The sequence below is a fragment of the Populus euphratica genome, unplaced genomic scaffold, assembly GCF_000495115.2.
Source record: "Populus euphratica unplaced genomic scaffold, PopEup_1.0 scaffold93.1, whole genome shotgun sequence".
NCBI lineage: Eukaryota > Viridiplantae > Streptophyta > Magnoliopsida > Malpighiales > Salicaceae > Populus > Populus euphratica.
In genome coordinates, this window is record NW_011499873.1 from 437823 (window position 1) to 457739 (window position 19917).

The following is a 19917-nucleotide window of genomic DNA, read 5'->3' on the forward strand; positions in this document are numbered from 1 at the left end:
GATGTCACTGTTTGGTTTCATTTTGTTGCTTCTGCGGACCATCGTCATATAACTGACTTGTAAAGGTCAAAGCCTCTGTTTTAACCAAGTTCATCACCACATCAAAGAAAATGGGTCTAAAATGCAAATTAGTGAAGAAAAAATGCACTCTCTAATTACCAAACCATCTTTTTTTATCGAGAACTTTAAAATTAAACTAATTATATAAAATTAAACCATATATATTTTAGACCCATTTTCTTTGATGGGGTGTTGCGAACACCATAAACTTGGTTAAAACAGAGGCTTTGACCTTTACAAGTCAGTTGTATAACGATGGTCCGCAGAAGCAACAATACACACACACACCAAAAAAAATAAAAGATTTTAGCTCCGAAAAACAAAATTTTAGTTATTTGTTAAGATCTTTGGTCCTGGCTTGCGCTTGTGTGTGAATGCAATAACATATCAGTGAGTTTGCCATTACAGTATGACAAGATATTTGCAAATGTATCTATTCGCTTGAATTAGGGACTCGCTTGTATCATAGAGGTATAGTGACTAATGTACAAAAATGATTAGAGTCAAAAAAGAAAAAAAATTGTACCATAAGACAGGAGTCCCATCTTCAGAGAACCAATATGATAAACTCATGGCATCCTTTTATCGCAGGTTAAAATTTTCCAGCTCGCATGGGGACCTTCCCCCGTGTCCCGAAGTGTACACACCCATCTCGTGGCAGTTGCTATCTCCTGAAGCTCGCTCATAACAGATATTGAGTCACGTATATAAACAGTTCCACCAGGCCTTAGCATTCGATCCATCTCAAGCATGATACTTGAGACTTTGCATTTGTGCCTACAATCAACAATAATTTGCAGAAAGTTATATCTACTTTCCACCAGCGAAGCACGAAGAAATAAACAATAAGACAAGCACGAGGAACATGGAGTCATACCTTTTCTGCTCGGCAGAGAACAAACCTGCTGCGTGCAATAGGTCATAAGTTCTCGGATATGTATCAAATGTCTCGCACCTGGGAAACAAGATTTTGAGAATTATGAATTCATAATCAAGATCAAGAGCTTGGTAACAACAAATCAACGGTAAAGAACAGATACTTTTACAGTTAAACCTTTAAAAAATACCCAAATGAAGCATGGGGACTCTGGAGTAAAGGTTGGGAGAAAAACTTTTTAGTTCTGGCCCAGCAAAGTCTGCAGTCAGAGTTCCCAATGGCACTTCACTTCTAAATTTCTATGGTCGAGGTGCTCGTGCAGCTCTGCTAAGCAATTTTGACAGGTCATTTCAGCAATCCATATTGGTTAGCTACACTTCTTGGTATGGTATAGGAGGAGGGGTCTAGTTCTAGTTCCGCTTTGGCCTAATCTTTAGTACCACTTTGAGATTGAATCTTTAGAACCAACTGCCTAATAGGGCGATGACCTTTCTAGCCTAATTCTTCCCCCGGTTCTACCTCCTCCTGCAATAGTGATCTATCCTGTCCACCCACGAGCTATCCACTCTAACCTGTCTTTGCCTAGCAAGATACATCTAGTTCTCCCTACGCTTGCCTATCTCAGTAGGAAATTGGAACAGTCTCCAATTTCAAAGGCAAAGCCGAGACAAGAGCTATACCTTCTGGAACCAGAGCAGTAACTGCTATAAAGGAAGCAGCAGGAACGATCCCTAAAGCAAATACTCAGAATGCTTCATGACTGAGTATACCCATTCAGACTCGCTTTTGTTCAATTATAATTAATTAACCACTTTAATGAATATTTATAGCATCATTCAAGTAAATATAGATTAAGATCGTAGAAACGTGAGCTTGTGATATAGCTTGTAATATAAAAAGCTACAGAGATCATAACATCTACATTGTTTAGCCAGAACTTTTTAGCTGCTTGGATAAAGAAGCAAAATTAAGATACTCGATTTAGAACGTATGGAAAAATCCTGTCTAAAAAACATTCCAATTCTACTAATTCCATCAAATGGTGCCCCTATATACAATTGACATTTTCTAAATCATTTAGCTGTTTATCTCATTCTCAATAAAGTTTGTTTCCTAAGGAAAACTATGAACTGTCAAAATTATTATTATTATTATTATTATTATTAAAAACTCCATAGTCATGTTCCTTTTACTCCCCTGATGAGTCTATAAGCACTAGGACAGCAATTCTCAAATAATTGTGAAATAGGGGTAAGAAATAGGACTGAATAAATTCAAAGAAACTACCGAGAATAGAAGGCAAAAAGAAGCACTATCCATACCAGTCATGCATGACTCCAATAAGTCCTCGGTCATAAATCACAGGTAAAGTATTGAACTCACTCACGGGAACAACATTCATAACCCAGCAATCAACATCCAGATCATGTAATGCTGCTGCAAACCTGCCATTACAAAAATGATGCACAAATTACATAATATCATGGATTCCTCCAAAAACCTTGTACAGTTAATATTGAAATTAAAATCAGAGAATTCACCATAGTGCCTTATTGAAATGCAATAGCAAAAAGAAGGTACCCTCCAAATCCCGCTCTCATGTCCATCACATTTCGAAAATTCATATGTTTCCAGTGGAAAGCTCTGACATAACTTTCTATAATCTCATGCCAATATTTTGACTCTGCCTTGAAAAGTTCTTTTCTGGAAAAGGTGGCATCCATTCTTATGCTCTGGAGTCTATCTGGTGGATAATGAAGGCGTATAGGCCATGTATTGACATTAGCTCCAAAACCATTCTCAGGCAATCTAGTTATGCATGGCCTCAGACTGACATACCTGCAAAGGACATAGATATCATACAAAATTCACCAATATTGTCAAAACAGATGCAGTTATCCAATGTTCAAGTCTGATGGATGAGAACAGATAGAAGCTGCTATAAGCTATGCACAGTTTATTCCTGGAAACACAGGGCCAGATTAGATCGCAAAGGAAAAGGAAAGAGAAAACAAAGCAATGGTGTATCGATCCCTCAGCATTATTAGAGCCAACACGAAGTTGCCAAAGTATGTCCACTGATTTAATTGGTATAGATTCTCTTGTTGAATCTCATTCAAAAGGAAGATCAGAATTATAGTATTAAACCTACTCTTATTAAAATTTACTAATCCACTTATGACTTAACCAAAATCTTGAAGGAATGAGCCAGGGTCTACCAAAAACTGTCTGGATCATCATTGGAATCACATAGAGGAGGCTGTGCCCCACTATCACGACTAAGATAGCAGCTGTTGTTTAAAGGTTTCCGCCAAATGGCAATATATCCTTCCTTCTTTACAAGTTCCCAACAAATGCGTCTAGTTAGGTCCTGCATTTCTGAACGTAAACAGGAAAAAAATTCAATTCAAGCAATCAGGAGGTTTGAGCTCCTCATCTCTAACACTATCTGGCTGATGGAAATCAGGGAGTCAGAGAAGAACAATAATAACAAAGGAAGAAAATAGGAAGAAGTGGCTGTGATATTAAAGATACAGCAAAACAGGTTGATGAACTACAGAAAAGCAATTAAAAAAAAAGGCAGTTTCTCTTAGAATCGAGAGGATCACCTTTCCATTGTTCTTGGAGATTTTCTTCATGTTTATATACAGGCTGTGCTGCCCAGACAAAGTAGCCTCCTGCCCTTAGCATTCTGTTCACCTCAAGAAGCAAAATTCCATCTTCAATTCAACCAAGGAAAGACAGAAATGGTGAATATAAAATAAAAAATCTTTTGATTCCGACATATAATGACGAGTCTCAGACTTGATAGTACGATGAGAAAATCTACCATCACGAGTCCAATCAATTCCACATTCTGAACAGTGTATCAAATCAAATGCTTGGCTTGGGTACAACAAACGCCGTGTTGAAAATACAGCTGCCATTGCAGGAACACCACGCTCCAGTGCAAATTGAATCTGGTTCTCATGGACATCTTTTGGTGCTATTGACAAGGTAGTCACATTACGCTGTAACAAAAAGGCACCAAAACTTGCCACTCCACAACCAATGTCTAATGCAACGCGGGTATGCTGACCAAATGCAATTTCAGGAACCATCTGCAAATCAAAGTTGATACAGCAATCAAAATCATGAGAATAAAAATAATAAGTGGCGGGAATTTTTAAGTAACCACTAACCAACCTCTGAAATCTGGTTTAAATATTGATCTGCTCCGTGAATAAATTGAGTTCCTCCTCCTGGGAAAACAAACTTATCCTTTTTTAATGCTATCCAATTTTGGCCACCCATATCTTCGACCAGACGTGTATGTGGCAGATTACTGAACCACACCTATTATTACATCTCATTATCAGACCAAAGAAACTTCACTGGAAGATTGAACAGTTATTTGCCAAGTACAAGGAAATTGACCAACATTTTCCAAAGCAACAAAACTATTTTAGACATTCAAATGTATTAGTTACTGTAAGGGCACAGTCGGCGGAATGCATCAGAGCCATCATTATGGCTCAATTAGCTTCTGTACTCTTAGCTACTCGTTAGCCATAAATTTTAAACAGCCATCAATTATCCAAGCAGTTCTAACTACTCTAACTATAGTTTAAACTTGGTTATACACTTTTAGCACCAATCTAACACCAAAACACCCAGAAAATCTCCAGTTTTATCAGCAATTAGACTCCCATGAACACTAACCCACAAATCCACTAACTTCCCAGAATTACTAAACAACCCAGTTACATTACACATAATTACAATTTCCAGATCAACCAACCTAAAAACGAAACCAAAAAACAAGAAACAAAAAACTACCGTTAAGCCGGCCATTAAACAAGTACAAAAATTAAAAATGAAATGACAGAAAATTCACAAAATTACCTCGTCTCGACTCCTAGGCCAAGGTATAGATCTCTTATACCCTTTCGGCATAGGCACCAAGCAATCCAGCCCCTTACCTTCTTCAGGGCAATGCCTCTTATATATCACCAAGCTTCCACTCAAATTCAACCTCTTAATTTCCTCAACATTATGCAAACATGGTATGTAATCTCTCGTACTCTCCTCACACACTCTAAATCTTTCATACTTAACCCTGGTTAGTTTACCATCTTCTTTCGTCGATGTCTCCTCTCTGCCACCAGTTAAATTTCTAAATTCATCCATTGCACTCGGATCAAACTCCCCGATTACAAAATCCTCCGCCATTGCACCGTTCTCGTCCACTATCCCCGTCCTCTCCCCCACCGTTGGAGGAGGTGGGGGCCGGGATTTTTTGGGCCGAGGTGAAACCAAGGACGCTTTATTTTTTATTTGTTGTGGGGAGGTGATGGAGAAGGAGGGAGAGAAGGAGATAGAGGAGGGGAAGGGGGAGGATGGGAAGAGGTAGAGGAGGGCAATAACAGAGAAGGAGAAGATGGTAATGGCCGTAACTTTGATGAAGTTTGGGGCTTTTACGACATCTAATGTGGCGGTGGAGGAGGAGGAGGATGTGGCTGTGGCGGAAGGTTTCATGGTGGTTCTGAGTTTGTGTGTTTGGTTAATATGGTTACGAGAAAAAACGTGGAGTCGAGAGCCCACGTATGGATACGTAGGTTTAGTGTAGGGGCGGGGGAATTCACGAAAGGTGACAGGTGGGGCGGTGGGGTGCCTTAATTGTACTTTCCTCATTCCGAGGGGGGAATTTACGGGAAATATCAGCTTAATTGTTTTTATATCTTAAAAATATTTTATTTATTTTATTTATTTAGATATATATATATATTAATATCAAAAATATTTTTTAATAAAAATTAAATATATTTAAAATTTTAATTGTTATCACGGTACCAAATATGCTTTCAACCGAACATATTTTTAAAGTTGCTGTAATTTGAAAATGCAATACTTTATTTAATAGTTTTTATTAAAAAGATGTTAATAATATAAACCCAACAATAAAAAATTATTTATTTACAATAACTAAAGTGAATTAAATTTTTTATTCAAAGATAAATAAATAATTATAATAAAAAAATAAAAAATAAATCTTAGAAACACAATTGATTGATGACAGTATATATTAAACTAATATGCTATGGTTCTTTTTAGCGTGGTTAGATTTATCATGTATATATATTTTTCATAATACTAATAATGTTATAATTGAAGCTTTAACATGTATTTAAGATTTTTTTTTTCACTTATTATTAATTATTTTCCTTTGAATAAAGAATATGATCCATTTTAGTTGCTGCTATTAGTAATTTATTTAGTATCATTAGATTTGTATTATTGAAATTTTTCTAATAATAATTAAAATTTCAATGTACTTTCAAGGTTTCTCTCTGTCTCTCCTCTTCTTTATATTAGTTTATTTAACTATTTATTTAAAATGTTGTTTTTTTCACTGGCAATTTTTTTTTTCAAACCTAGTTATTTTACTATTTTTAGAAAAACCATGCTATTTTTTATATAAAAAAAATCCTTTATTAGTTTAGTTTAGCATTGCTGCTGGGAATCATAGGTAGGAGTGAGCCAACATCTCGCGTGGGGTGGTATCGCTTTTTGGATTGCTTGAAATTTTGGGCTCTGAAATCATTTCAGCTTTTATGGAAAAAAAAAGAAAGAAAGAAAAGGAAGTTACGGTCAATTTCGAATCCATCGAATGATTAAAAAATCTGTGTCATTTTTTCGCATTCTTCGCTTCACTTGCATGCCTAAGACGACATTGTTTTGTTGCAATTACAAGCTTTCTTTGTCGTGATTAAATTTCGATCGCAAAAGATAAGTGGACAGTGAACCATGTTCAATAATTAGTTAGTTTTCCTCACACTTGTTGTAAATGGAGCTCGAAATTGGGCATGTTTTCTTGTTGGCCAATTATAAGAACTCTAAATTGAGGAGGGAAGTTTTCTGCGATGTTAAGAATACTCTGGGTCAGGATGGAGTTGTTGATATGATGGATGATCTTGGACGTGCATTTTCGTTGATTGATCCTCGGCGTCTGGTAAAATGAAGCCTTGATGCTCAGGAAGATCACTCCTCGTTAGAGTGGGCCAAGCTCGGCATGGACAAACATGTTGCAGGTCTGCCCCCATCTCTTCAATTTGCCGGTTTACTGCAGTTTGAGACCAAGTTACGAGCCCAAGAGAGGACATCACTAGCAGGTGAAACGGTATGATATGGTATCAATTATAACGAATTCTTCATTTTCCTTTTCCTTTTCTTTTTATCGCCTCCTACTCCTGGGATCCAGCTGCCTGCAAGGCAGGATTTCCGAAGATTTTTTTTTCTTGGAACTTGTCCCATCCACTGCTAGATCTTTCTTCAAGGAGGTTTGCTTCGTTAATTAAGGAAGCAAATCAGGTGGCGAACAGTGAAACTCTGATTTTTTTTCTTCCTATCCACTGCTAGATCTTTACCACCATTTCTATGTTGTGAGACTGTTGCAATGTTTATCTCTCCCTTCGAAAAATATCGTTTGATTCTTATAAAAAACATATGTTTTTAGCCTATGCACCTAAAGCGTGGAGGAAGAAAAAGGAGTAGCAACTTTTGTAAAGAATTCAGGCATGGAGAAGAAGTGAGATCGCATCTTCTTTGGGAAGAACACACTGGTATTCCAGTTAAGTTTCGAAGGTCGGAATTTCCCAAGAAGGTCAACCCTGTCTTCTGATACGGTTGTTATGGTGTTTTCAACCAAGGACGGACAAAATAACAGGTCGTTCGGTTTTTACACATAAGAATCAGGTTAGGGTCCTACACTCCTACTCCGAAGTCCGACCTCAAAAAGGAATGAGGACAAATTAAAATTAAAATTGAGGAGCTAATGAAGTTTCTGTTCCTACGTAACAAACAAACAAACAGAGCTTATGCCTGGTAATGAGAATAAATATCGCCACTCTCATAATACAGATCTGGTGTTTTAAATTTCTCAGAGGGAGATAATAAGAAGTGAAGCAATTTGGCCCCAGTTAACAAGACCATTTAATTTTATTTATTTTTTCCCCTTGCCTATCTTCTAATCGAGCCATGCCAGGGGAACAGACTAAAATTCATTAGAAGCCATGCCAGTCCTCATCCCAACCAAAAGTAACCTACCTATGAAATTGTCTCTCAAAATAGAATGAAACTGAAACTAAAACATTAGTCTGCATAACAGCTTCCCAGCTATAGTTCAAGTACATTATCGATGACAATTTGGTATATAAATATTCAGTAACAATAATAGGGGGCTCTCGGGCACTGTTTCATTTTTATACCTACAGTGATTACGAGCCAGGCCTAACATTTCATGAAAAGAGAGAGCAATACGGTTACAATGAATGCCTTCTATAATGAAACAAAAGCGGTTTGCAGTAAGAGCTCTGGGAAAATTAAGGATCATAAAGTTTATGGACTTGCTATGGTTACAGGGAAGAGCCTTTCAAATATGGGTCATCCCTATATTTCGAGTACGTTGGAATGTCTAAAGCTCTCTCTGCAATTCTTCTATCCTCATGAATCTTTGCTATCAAGCTCTCAAGCGATGAAAAATTGGCCTGTAGTTTTTCAAAACCAAAATTTAGTGAAAAAGGGAATGCAAGACGCTGATGACAAAGGATGTAGAAAGAACACCAATTAGCGTGATATAACAAGGAATACAAAAAGGATACCGTGAGTGTTGATTATACCTCTGGTCTAATATAGCCAACTATCACGAGTCGCAATTCCTCACCATAAAAATCCCCATCAAATTCATGAAGCAACCAAGGTTCCTACAATACAAATTAGATTAAGAGAATAGATTAAGGCATGCACAGGTCATCACTTATGTCAGTGTCAAACTTACTATAGTCTTTTCGGTGTTGTTAAAATATGGGTTCCAACCAATACTCATGACCATTTTGTAAAGACCTTGCGATGATAATCCAGCCCAACCAAAATAAACACCTGATGGATGTTCTGAAAGAAGTGCTGAATAACCTTTGGTAGATAAATTAGCTGAAAAAAACAAATAAACTTGTTAGATGATGGAATGACATAGAAGTAATCATAGAGAACATGGATAACCCATTTTTATGCTCAAATTCATTGAAACAAAGTGTGACACCAAGGTCAGATAAGTAGTGAAGTAGATTCCCAAAATACTGATGATATTATTCAACAAGCACAACTTCAGACACAACACATAAAGAGAACACATAGGAAGACACATACCAGTTGGGATTCCAAGAACCTTTGAGCCACGACCAAATCCCTTGATCACAGGACCACCAATATGCCAAGGTTTGATAGGCAAAGTACCCTCCATCCCTGCAATCACAGATCAATTTTCTCACAAGAACTAGAATGAAAAGAAAATAATGGCAACTTCAACATTTACACGGGTCTTTAGGGATTTACAATCTTCAAATGGAGGGAGGCCCCACAATTCAGGTTGTAAATCAAGCAGAGAATTGATCACTTCATCTGCTTCTGTATAAAGATGAGATTTTGGAATGGATGGTACAGCGACTACTTCCATGCCAGCAGCCTTACCACCAGCAACACCTGGCCTGACATCGCCACAACCTTTCCAAAATCAGTAAGAGGAACTTTGTGATAGAAAGCAGAAACACGTTTCTACTTTCCCATGTACTTTATTGAGAAACAACTATATTTTGATGTTATGCGGTCAAGAAATTAGAGTGCACAGACAGAAGGAGACAATGGTGGAGGGGGTAGTGGTATTCCCACTCCACATTTTTTGTTATGACTAATATAACCTTCTTTAATATTTTTTCAATCATATACAATAAATATGGAAAAATTCCTTAAGTTAAATCTAATAAAAAATCAACTAGTACTCATGATCAAATTAGAGTTTCAGCATATATAATATTGGTGCATGGAGCATCTTTATTTGACTTGTGATCTAAGCATAGATGCTCGGTACTGCATGAATATATCCCCCATAACAATCACGAGGCAAAAGGTCTAGAAAAAAAAAGTTGAGATGTCTTTTGATAGAATAAATCTATAATATTTTAGCATCATCGATTCTTATTCTTGTTTTTGTTTCAAGTATATGATTATGTTAATGAACATATAATAAAGTGGGGCTACTTAAATATTTGATCCTATATTTTATTTAATAATCAGAAAACATATAAAAAGAGTTCATAATTGTCATTTCAACAAAATACGAAGCGGGAACACCATCCTAGTGGAAAAGCTGAAAACAAATGCAATAGGGGTTAAGTACTAAAGACAATCTGATTCTTGATCAAATTAGACTGCTTGAAAGTAATTAACTTTTGCATCATCATTTTTTAGGACTGCAACACTCACAGTATTTCTCCATAGACCTAGGAGGCACAGTTAGACAAATCAAAAGGTTTACTACAATAATAACTTATGTGTTAAACTCACTCACAAAGAATCTTCAATCACAAGGCAGCTGGATGGTTCGACATTTAGCCTTTTGGCAGCTTCCAAAAATCTAGAATGAAAACCTTTCAAAGTCAGAATCCAAGAACATTTGTGACTTTTCAGCCAAACAAGATTGATAATCCAAAAAAAAGTAAAATACAAATTGCAAATGTATCTTACATTTCAGGAGATGGCTTTCCTGTTCTCACTTCATCACCAGCAATGATGACAGAAAAGGATCCCTTCCAGCCTGTAAGCAGGTATAATGAGCAACCAAGCAAGTAGAGTACGAATGCAGTTCAGTTTGACTCTTTGCTATGCCACCCTAGCTAATTTTCAAAAGAAGCAACAGGAAATAAAACTTATCAGTTTCATTAAATTTCTTAAACAAACCCACCCTGATGGTAAGAAATTTTGGATTCTATATTTGCCCTTGGAGAGTTTGAAGCCAATGCCATAGGCACATTATGACTACTCAAATGTTTTATTAACCGATTGGCACCAGGAAGAGCCTTAATGTTGCGCCACCTTCAAATTGATAAAAGACACAAGTGTCAATTACTTACAATATATAAGATAGAGTGCGTGCACAAAACAGTCAGAAATTCAATTTTTTCATAAGAAAGTCCTACTATTCCATGTTTTAGGAAAAGAAAATCATAAACAGAAAAACATAGAGGCAGAAAAATGGCAATCTAACAGTTTGTTTATTCTATCTTTACACATCTATTTGGTCACATGATCAACCATGCATGCAAGTCAACTATGTGTTTCAAGTAAAGCACTGACTTACAAAAAACATTAGATAATATTTTCGAGATCCCTTCACAAAAGATCCCAGATCCACATACATAACGCGTAGGAGTGTAGAGATAAATTACTGATCATAGAGCAATGGGGTAAATTGAGTCAGAAAATCATCAGTTGAACAAGGAAGCTCGTAATCTTCCACCACAGCAGCAGCAGCTTCCAAAGGTGTCTTTCCCACTATTTTTTGAGTTTCCCTCCCATCCCATTGTTTTCCATACTTGACCACGAAAACTTTCAAAACATCGCTCACTATGCCATCTGTGCCATTAAATCGAAGAACAATTATGTCCACGCACAAGCAAAAATGTGACAACAAAAACGACCATGTAAGTAAAATGAAACATGAATCCAAAGTGCAAAAGCTGACCTGTATGAAGAAGGGTACCATCCAAATCAAGAATAACAGCAGATACTAACTTCTTCAAAGGCTTTGCAATCGACATTTTTAATAACTATATATCAACAGTAAAATTTCTCTTCTTGTGAAGACTAACCCTGAAATTGAAGCAAAAAACAGATCATCAATAACCAGAACATGCCCAGTAACATATTCAAACTCAAAAGCAATCCATTCCACCAAATGAGCACTTAAAAACAGGCAGACCTCACCCCTTCGTTATCAAACAAGCTTGGGAAAAAAAAAAACAACAACAATTTGCCTGAAAAGTAACATGGGTCTTTTATCAAACAACGTCTGTTCAATTATGATGAGAGGTAAAATTCCCAGATTTTCTACGATGAAACTGTAACAGTTAATGGGGGGGCTTACAGCAGATTAACAGACAACACACGGAAGATTAGAGAAGCAAGACACGGGCAATCGTTAAGAAACCAAGAAATTGAAAGGAAAAAAGTAGTCCATGGAACTCCTCGCTACAGTAGAAATTTATACTATAGCCGAAGTTTTTTTTAAATATGATCAATTTTTTTTAATTACATCCTTTTATGACCGATTTAATACTCAATTTATAAAAAAATATTATGAGAAAAAATTTTTAATGAAAGAGTATCAAAATGTAAAAAAAAATAAAATCCATGACCATTGTAAAATTAGGAGAAAAGTTCTTTTCATTCTTATATTTTTATATTCCTAACATTTTATAATTTCACATTTAAACCAAAAGTTCACATTTTAGTCTTTATAAGTGAGAAAAGAGAGATAATTTACTAAAACGCCTCCTTAAAACACTATAGACATCTATAGTAGAGCCAAAAATTTTATTAAAGTTTCAGTCCTCAACTTTGTTTTTCAATTGCATCCTTCATAATTATTAACAGAAAAAAATCCAATTAAAAAGAACTAAAATGTAAAACAATGAGAAGCTCCTGACTAATGTAAAACTAGGGGGATATTGTTTCCCCATCTTATCCTTTTCTTTTCCTACCGTTATAGTCCTTATAATTTTTGTAATTTTTAATTTGAGCTAAAAGTGCATTTTATTTATATTTTAGTCCTCATAAGTGAGAGAAGAAAAAGATAACACGGTTCTAGTTAAAACGAGATAAAATTATCGATAAATATTAATTTTAGCTACTAAAATAATTAATTTTAATATTAATAAGTTTTATTCAATGACAATAGTTTGATAATAATTATTTCAAACCTTAATCTTTCTTAACAAACAAAAATCATTTTCTATTTTATTTTATGTTTTTAAACCATGTTAGAGGGTTTTTGGGTTGATAATAGGTTTTTGGAGTTTCTAAAGGTTTTTATTAAGTTTTTTAAGCAAAATTGTGTTGAAAATAGTTTTTTAGATAAAAAAAAAATTAAATACAAATTTCTACACATCACAACTGTGGTTAGATTCTGGAAAACCAAAGGATATATCGTTTGCTTATTTATTAAAAAAACAAATTTGAACAAATGACCTGCCTATATGCCTAAGCTCCATTTGAAGAACTGAAGAACTCTAGTTGCCTATGCCAAGCCTCCATATCTGATATTTTTTTCTTTCCTTTTTTTTTTTACACTTTTATGTTTTCTTACATGGTTTTGAAATTTTTTATTTTTTATTTTTTAAAAAATATTTTTTTTGGTGATTCATGGGATATTTTGAAGAAAAAAAGAATATACAAAAACAACATGAATATATAAGGATGAAAAAGTTCAAAACAATTTTTTTAAAATTTATTTTATTTCATTAGATATTCAAATTGGTAAACAAGATTTATTTTTGGTTTTTCTAAAAAAAAAAAACTATAGCAAAATACAACATATATATTATATGTGCATCCAAATTAATAATTAAATATATATTCAAATTATTAAAATATAATTATTTTTTCAAAAATAATATTAAAACATAATAATCAATATATTTACCACATATAAAATATATGAGTAATAGACATCATTTAATAATCTTTATACCACAAATGAATAATTAAATAATTTCAAGAAATTATAATTCTTACATTGATATTAATTAAAAAAACCCTTTTTAATCTTTTGATATTTAATAAATATTTTATTATAAATATATATATATGCGCGCTCCCCCTTCCCCTTTTTTTTTATATATCAATTATTAACCTTTAATATTAGTTTTTTTTTTTTTGTCAAATTTGACCTATTAGAGTTAATGATTTAGAGCACAAGTTTGGTAAATGAATTCAAGTTAATTTAATATATAATTATTTTAATATTTTTTAAAAAATCACCTTTGAAAATTTTTTGACATTCAATTTTTTTTGTTTCACCTGCATTGTAGCATAAGAAATAACCTAGGTAGTTATTACTTGTATAGATTGCTCTTTGTTTCTGCACAAAAATTAGCTTTATTTTACGAGATTAGAAAATCAAGAAGCAACTAATTTGCTTGGTTATACAATTTCACTTTCCTTATTATTCTTTGTTATGTTTTAGGGTTTTTTTTAACCAAAATAATATAGTTTGATAAAAGATATAAACATATAACATACACAAAAAAAGTTTTAGAGAAATAATAGATTTTCATATAATACTAATTTTTTTTCGAGAAATAATAGATTTTCATATAATACTAAACATAGTTGTTGGTTGTGTTAAATAACTGTGAATAAAAATAACAGTTAAATTATAAACTAACAATAGAAAATACGATTGTGTTATTAATAAAATTCTAAACTATTATAACCTCAAATTAACTCTAAACTATCTTAACCCCAAATTAACCATAAACCAAACCTTAAATTAACCATAAATCAAACTTTAAAGTATTCTTACCCCTAAATTAACCTCAAACAAAACTTATAATCCCCAACCATAAACATTAACCATAATTTTAAACCTAAAATTATAAAATTTAAAACCTTAGGGATTTTAAATCCCAAATTCTAAAATTCAAAATCCCAAGCCTAAGTTCATAATCCCTAATTTTAAATCCCAAATGCTAACATGCAAACCTTAATAAGAAGTGTGATAATTAATGTTGTTTTTGTTTGTTAATTATAATAGTAATTGGTGTAATATTTTAACATTGTTTTTATTTGGTTAGTTATAACGGTAATTCATGCAATATTTAAACAATTTGTTATTTGTTAATTATAAAGGTAATTAATGTTGGCAATAATGGAACTTTACAATATGTCTTTTTTAACATGTAAATGCTTGATTTAAAATATTAAACAACTTGTTCGCGATGTTCACATGTTCACCTATAAATTAATAATTTTAAATTTTTCTTATTCAAAATAAATATGAAAATTTATAACATGTAAGTTTTATTATGTAAGATGATATTAAAATTAAAATGATAATTGGCCAAGATAATATTACAAAAGTAAAAGAAAAAACTCATAACTAAAAAAATATTGCAACACATTTTTTTTCTTGACAAATATCCGAGTCTATCTATGTTTGTGATGACAAGTGGATTGGTCAATTTTATCAATAGCATAACTTCCATCTATTTGTGTAGTCTTATTCTTTGAGATAACATCATTCAGACTCAATGTCTCTCCTAACAAATTAAGTATAGTGCGACGTGTCTCAAACCAAAAAGATGTACAATAATGAGTAATTCCATCATTAATATCATTAAGATTGCAAAGATTAGTTACAACGTATTGACCATTATATAATAACTCACTAACCTAACATTCAATAAAAAACACTTATTAATTTATAAATAAAATGCTTTTGTATTACATACAAAAAGTAGCAAATACTTATACCATTTTTAGTCTAACATGTATATGGCTCACACTCCATCTCCTCGCATGGAGAAGTCTATATTGGGTTTGGTATAATAATTCAACGTGTTATATTCAAGTACCAATCTATATATTTATTTTTGAAAATTATAATATGCACTTGTCTGAAGATCACATGTCTTTGTACATCCTATATCATAATGTAGTAATAACATCCAACTTATCACTCATATGTATATCATATGAAATATGTTGTTGAAAATTGAATTGTCATATCACCTATTTCAACATCAATAATGTAATTCATCCCAACATTTTCAAACATCAACAATTCCTCTATATTTTCTAATATCAACTTACTTCAACATTAATAATGCAATTTATCCAAATATTTTTCATCATTGATAATGTAATCATTTTTCAGTATTTTTCAACATTGAAAATGTAATCATTTTTCAGTATTTTTCAACATCAACTTATTTCTACATCAACAATGCAATTTATCCCAACATTTTTAAACATAAAAAATGCAATTATTTCCCAATATTTTTCCAACATCAACCTACTTCAACATCAACAATGCATTTATTGTAACTTTTTCAATGTCAACCTATTTCAACATCAATAATGTAATTATTTCTAATATTTGTAATTTATCCTAACATTTCTAAACATTAATAATGCAACTACTTCCCAATATTTTCTAACATCAATCTATTTTAACATCAACAATGCAATTTATCCAAACCATTTCCAACATCAATAATGTGATTATTTCGAATGGAATTTATCCCAACATTTTCAAACATCAACGATGCAATTATTTCCCATTATTTTTTAGCATTAACCTACTTCAACATCAATAATGGAATTTATTCATACATTTTACAACATAAAAAATACAATTATTTCCAACCATACTCCAACATCAACTTATTTTAACATCAATGTTGCAATTTATTATAACATATTTGATTAAATTGTTAAACTATTATTCATCTAACTCGTTATGATAAAATAATAGAATGTGTGTTGGATTATTTTCAAAGTATCTACTCCTACACCATCTAATAATAAAGAACCAATGAATTAATATTAAAAAAATAACTTTTAATTTAAAAATTACATTATCAATAACATATTACTTGTATTCTAATGGAAGCAATGGTTTTACCTTTAAAATGTAAACAAACATATAGGTTTCAAGTCAATTTAGGGACACCTCAAGTGTAAATGTAAATGCTCTCATGATCATGGTTGTATGACAAAAAAATAAAATCAATTATTAGTAATCAACTCAGATATTGCTCGAAAATACAAATACTAAAAACTTTATACATTGTTTAAACTTGTAAAAGCAACAAACATTCACCAACTTACTTTGCTTTTTTCAAGGTTGTTTAACTTAAGTGTCTGTACAAACATGTAAGGACTTCTGAACCCTAACTATACAGTGAAATGGACTTAAAGTCCTCCAACAGTGGTAGGTAGAATAAAAAACACATATATTCCATTAAAATCCATAAAGAGTATGTATGTTCTAGCATATTTATACAATAATGGCTTAAAATCCACATTAAATAATTCATTATGTTAATTGCACTATTATTAGCATTAACAAACCATCATAGAATCTAGTCGTTAACATGAATAGACAATTCAAAGAAATTATTATGAAGTTATCTCATACATAAAGTGTTCTCCTTAAACATTTCAAGAGGGGAGTGCTCGTATAAATATTTGCTTACATAGAACAATCTTATTATGAATACCTATAGTAATAAGTGCTCGCCCATTTATAGGCAAGCTAAACAAAACAACAGTATCTTATAGTAAGATGTCATCTCACCTACTTGAATATAGAATGTACAAGTCTTCCTTCTCAACCTCTTAGTAAGTGCACTGAATAAGTCAAGATCCATCTTGATATGCTCCAAATAAATGATGTAATAAAAGTCTACTTATAATGGGACTAGAAGATCTAAAAACGACATCAATTTTTAGAATTGATAAAACATTTAACATCTTAAAATTAAATCCTAATCTTAGAATTGATAAAACATTTAACATCTTAATTAAATCCTACAAAACCAAAAAAATATTAAATGTATTAATGTAAATTATAGGATATCTAGTGAATATGTTATTATAATTAGTATAGTATTTTTAATTTGTTGTGATATAAAAACAAACTTACATTCTCATTCAATATATATGGCCTCTGAAATATACAACTCCTACAACCATAGAATAAAGGGGTTAACCAAATCAAGATCCATGTAGTGAAATTTTTTATCTCTATGTGTAAATGAAGAATTGCCTCATATATATGGCATCCTAACTAAGCATATATATAAAACAAATATTTGATAACATCAACACAATAAAATACAAAATCAAATTTGATACATAACAAATTATCAAACACCATATGAACAATCATATATCAAAACTTAAAATTTCATAATTCAACAATGAAACCTATAAAAGTAAGAGAAAAGGAAATCATTTTACCTTGATTTTCTGATGGTTAGGTGGTGGTTTTGTCTGTTGTCATAATGAAGAGACTGAATCAAACTAATTAAACTGACAATTTGTTTTAGAAATATAGTGGAAAGATATGTGGAGATGAGGGGGGGGGGGAGATGATTTTAATGTTTTGGTGGAGAATTGAAGGTTATTTTCTATGATTAAAGGTTGTTTTAGTAGTGTTTTTTTTCTTTAATGAACCGGAGATAATGAGCTGAAATAGGATTTTCATATTAATTGTAATTATAATCATGAATCATGATTATAAACAAATATGATAATAAGAATTGCAGTTGTGTTCAAATCATGTTATTTTTTAAATATTTTTTCAACATGTGTTATTTTTTTAAAATTCTAAACAAAGCATGTCATTTTTAAAAAATAATCCCTATTTTTTAGTTATGATTTGCCACGTGTAGGATTCATGACAAGGTAGCAAGTTAATTAATCCTCTACTCCACCATTTTGTTTTATTTGGTAGGAATCAATTTCCTCTCTTTGTTTTATCACTATTTTTATATTTTAAAGTCATAATAAAACATAAAATAAAAAAAACAGAAACAATATTTTTTAGAAAAAACATCAACACAATTTGGTATATATTGCGATTAAAAAACCCGATATTTTAAGATATTGCTCATAGAAAATACAATATTTTAAAGAAATTATTAAATAAATTGGCACAAATTACATTAAAAAGATAAAAGAGAAAAGATTTAAAAAAAAATAAAAAAATCTTTGAGGCATTCATAACCGAACACAATAGTATAAGTATTAACAAAAATATCTCAATGAAATAAATCCAAGAAGATAAAAGAGAAAAGATTTAAGAAAAAAATAAAAAGATCTTTAAGGCATTCATAACTGATTACAACAGTATAAGTATCAACAAAAATATCTCAATGAAATAAATCCAATAATAATAAAAATTTATTTATCTTTGGACAAAGAGAGAGACTCAATCCTATCATTATTGATGACCTTTCTCTGTATTATAGGATTTATCTCATTAAGATTTTTTGAATGGTACTAATGATATCATAATTAGAGTTTTAATATGTTTTTAATTTATTTTTTTGTTATTTTTTTTAGTTGTAATTCGTGTTATATGTTTGAAATGCCAAGCTTTTTATTAAAAACATCTTAGAATATGATATTTTTCAATTGCAACATGTTTCAAATTACGCTACTTCATTAAAGCTTTTTTTTTACTTATGTTATGTGGCCAATATTTTTTTAATTGACTTATGTTATGTGGCCAATATTTTTTTAAAATGGTGTTAATAAGCAAAAAATACTCAAAAATAGAAAAAGAAAGTGGTGGGCAATTTGCATAAAAAGCAGAACCACTTCCGACTGCTTTTCCCGGGTCGCCTGAAGTAGTATCTGACTCGACCGATTGTGATAAATGAATTAGTCTAAACTAGCTGAGGCCTGGTTTGGTGATTGTCCAATAAGAAATTATTGAGATCTCAAAATAATGCACTGCCAGAGTGACCGTGACTGTGACCATGTACAGCACAAATGGCAATTGTTCGAGATGGAGGAAGACTCGTGAGCTTAATTTATCTCTGCCCATTACCATGTTTTATGATGACTGATGTGAGACAAGCTAATGATGACGGTAAAATTATAGATATAAAATAACTCGTTTCTTTTCAAACTAAAGCCGGAAAGCAACTAATAAATCAAGTTGACTTTGAATTTTCCTCCCAATCTAATAACACAGCAATGGAAATTTCCCTGAACACAGCATTGTCCTTGACCGTACAAATGGATAGTTCAAAGACAACTTTGATTGCAAAATAAGAGAATAATTTGCTTCACAAGGGACAATTATATTGCAAAACATTCCCAGTTGCATATCGATTTCTACGCATCTTGGTCAGTATTTCCATTGCTTAAGAAGTCCTTCTCGCTGCTGACGTTTTACTGTTGATATGATATACCATTTTCCGTGGAATACTGTGAAGAGAGCACATACGGCCAAAAATACGAGTTAGAATATATACTCCTTCATTGACGAAAGCAAAGTGAGCTTCCATGAAACCTCAGAGAGTCATAACCTGAGCTCAGGATTTTACAGAGCAGTCAGGGGGGTGAGCCAATTTGCCTTGCATGTATTA

At 32.2% G+C, this 19917-nt stretch overlaps 2 protein-coding genes and 1 long non-coding RNA gene across 7 annotated transcripts; 1 reads left to right on the forward strand and 2 right to left on the reverse strand.

The window, feature by feature from the left end:
- Positions 1-496: 496 nt before the first annotated feature.
- Positions 497-5536, reverse strand: LOC105127738 (S-adenosyl-L-methionine-dependent methyltransferases superfamily protein). Its single transcript, XM_011029130.1, has 9 exons — positions 4823-5536; positions 4124-4273; positions 3768-4038; positions 3547-3657; positions 3157-3316; positions 2519-2776; positions 2260-2382; positions 938-1015; positions 497-837 (listed from the first exon to the last, which is right to left on the reverse strand). Exons 1-9 carry the CDS (start codon positions 5453-5455, stop codon positions 630-632), a joined length of 1992 nt encoding a protein of 663 aa, XP_011027432.1. The 5' UTR covers positions 5456-5536; the 3' UTR covers positions 497-629.
- A 2513-nt stretch (positions 5537-8049) lies between these two features.
- Positions 8050-12017, reverse strand: LOC105127740 (bifunctional riboflavin kinase/FMN phosphatase-like). Of its 5 annotated transcripts, XM_011029134.1 has the most exons (12): positions 11895-12016; positions 11730-11784; positions 11493-11620; positions 11197-11383; positions 10713-10843; positions 10496-10565; positions 10320-10385; positions 9308-9459; positions 9122-9217; positions 8754-8905; positions 8596-8679; positions 8050-8463 (listed from the first exon to the last, which is right to left on the reverse strand). In XM_011029134.1, exons 3-12 carry the CDS (start codon positions 11566-11568, stop codon positions 8332-8334), a joined length of 1146 nt encoding a protein of 381 aa, XP_011027436.1. In that variant the 5' UTR covers positions 11569-11620; positions 11730-11784; positions 11895-12016; the 3' UTR covers positions 8050-8331. The 5 variants fall into 5 exon arrangements, with proteins under 5 accessions (XP_011027436.1, XP_011027435.1, XP_011027437.1 ...); XM_011029133.1 differs by having other exon boundaries at positions 11735-12017; XM_011029135.1 differs by lacking the exon at positions 11730-11784.
- LOC105127739 (uncharacterized) lies at positions 8912-9217 on the forward strand. Its single transcript, XR_842692.1, has 2 exons — positions 8912-9027; positions 9084-9217. It is a non-coding gene; the product is annotated as an uncharacterized LOC105127739 (long non-coding RNA).
- Positions 12018-19917: the final 7900 nt, after the last annotated feature.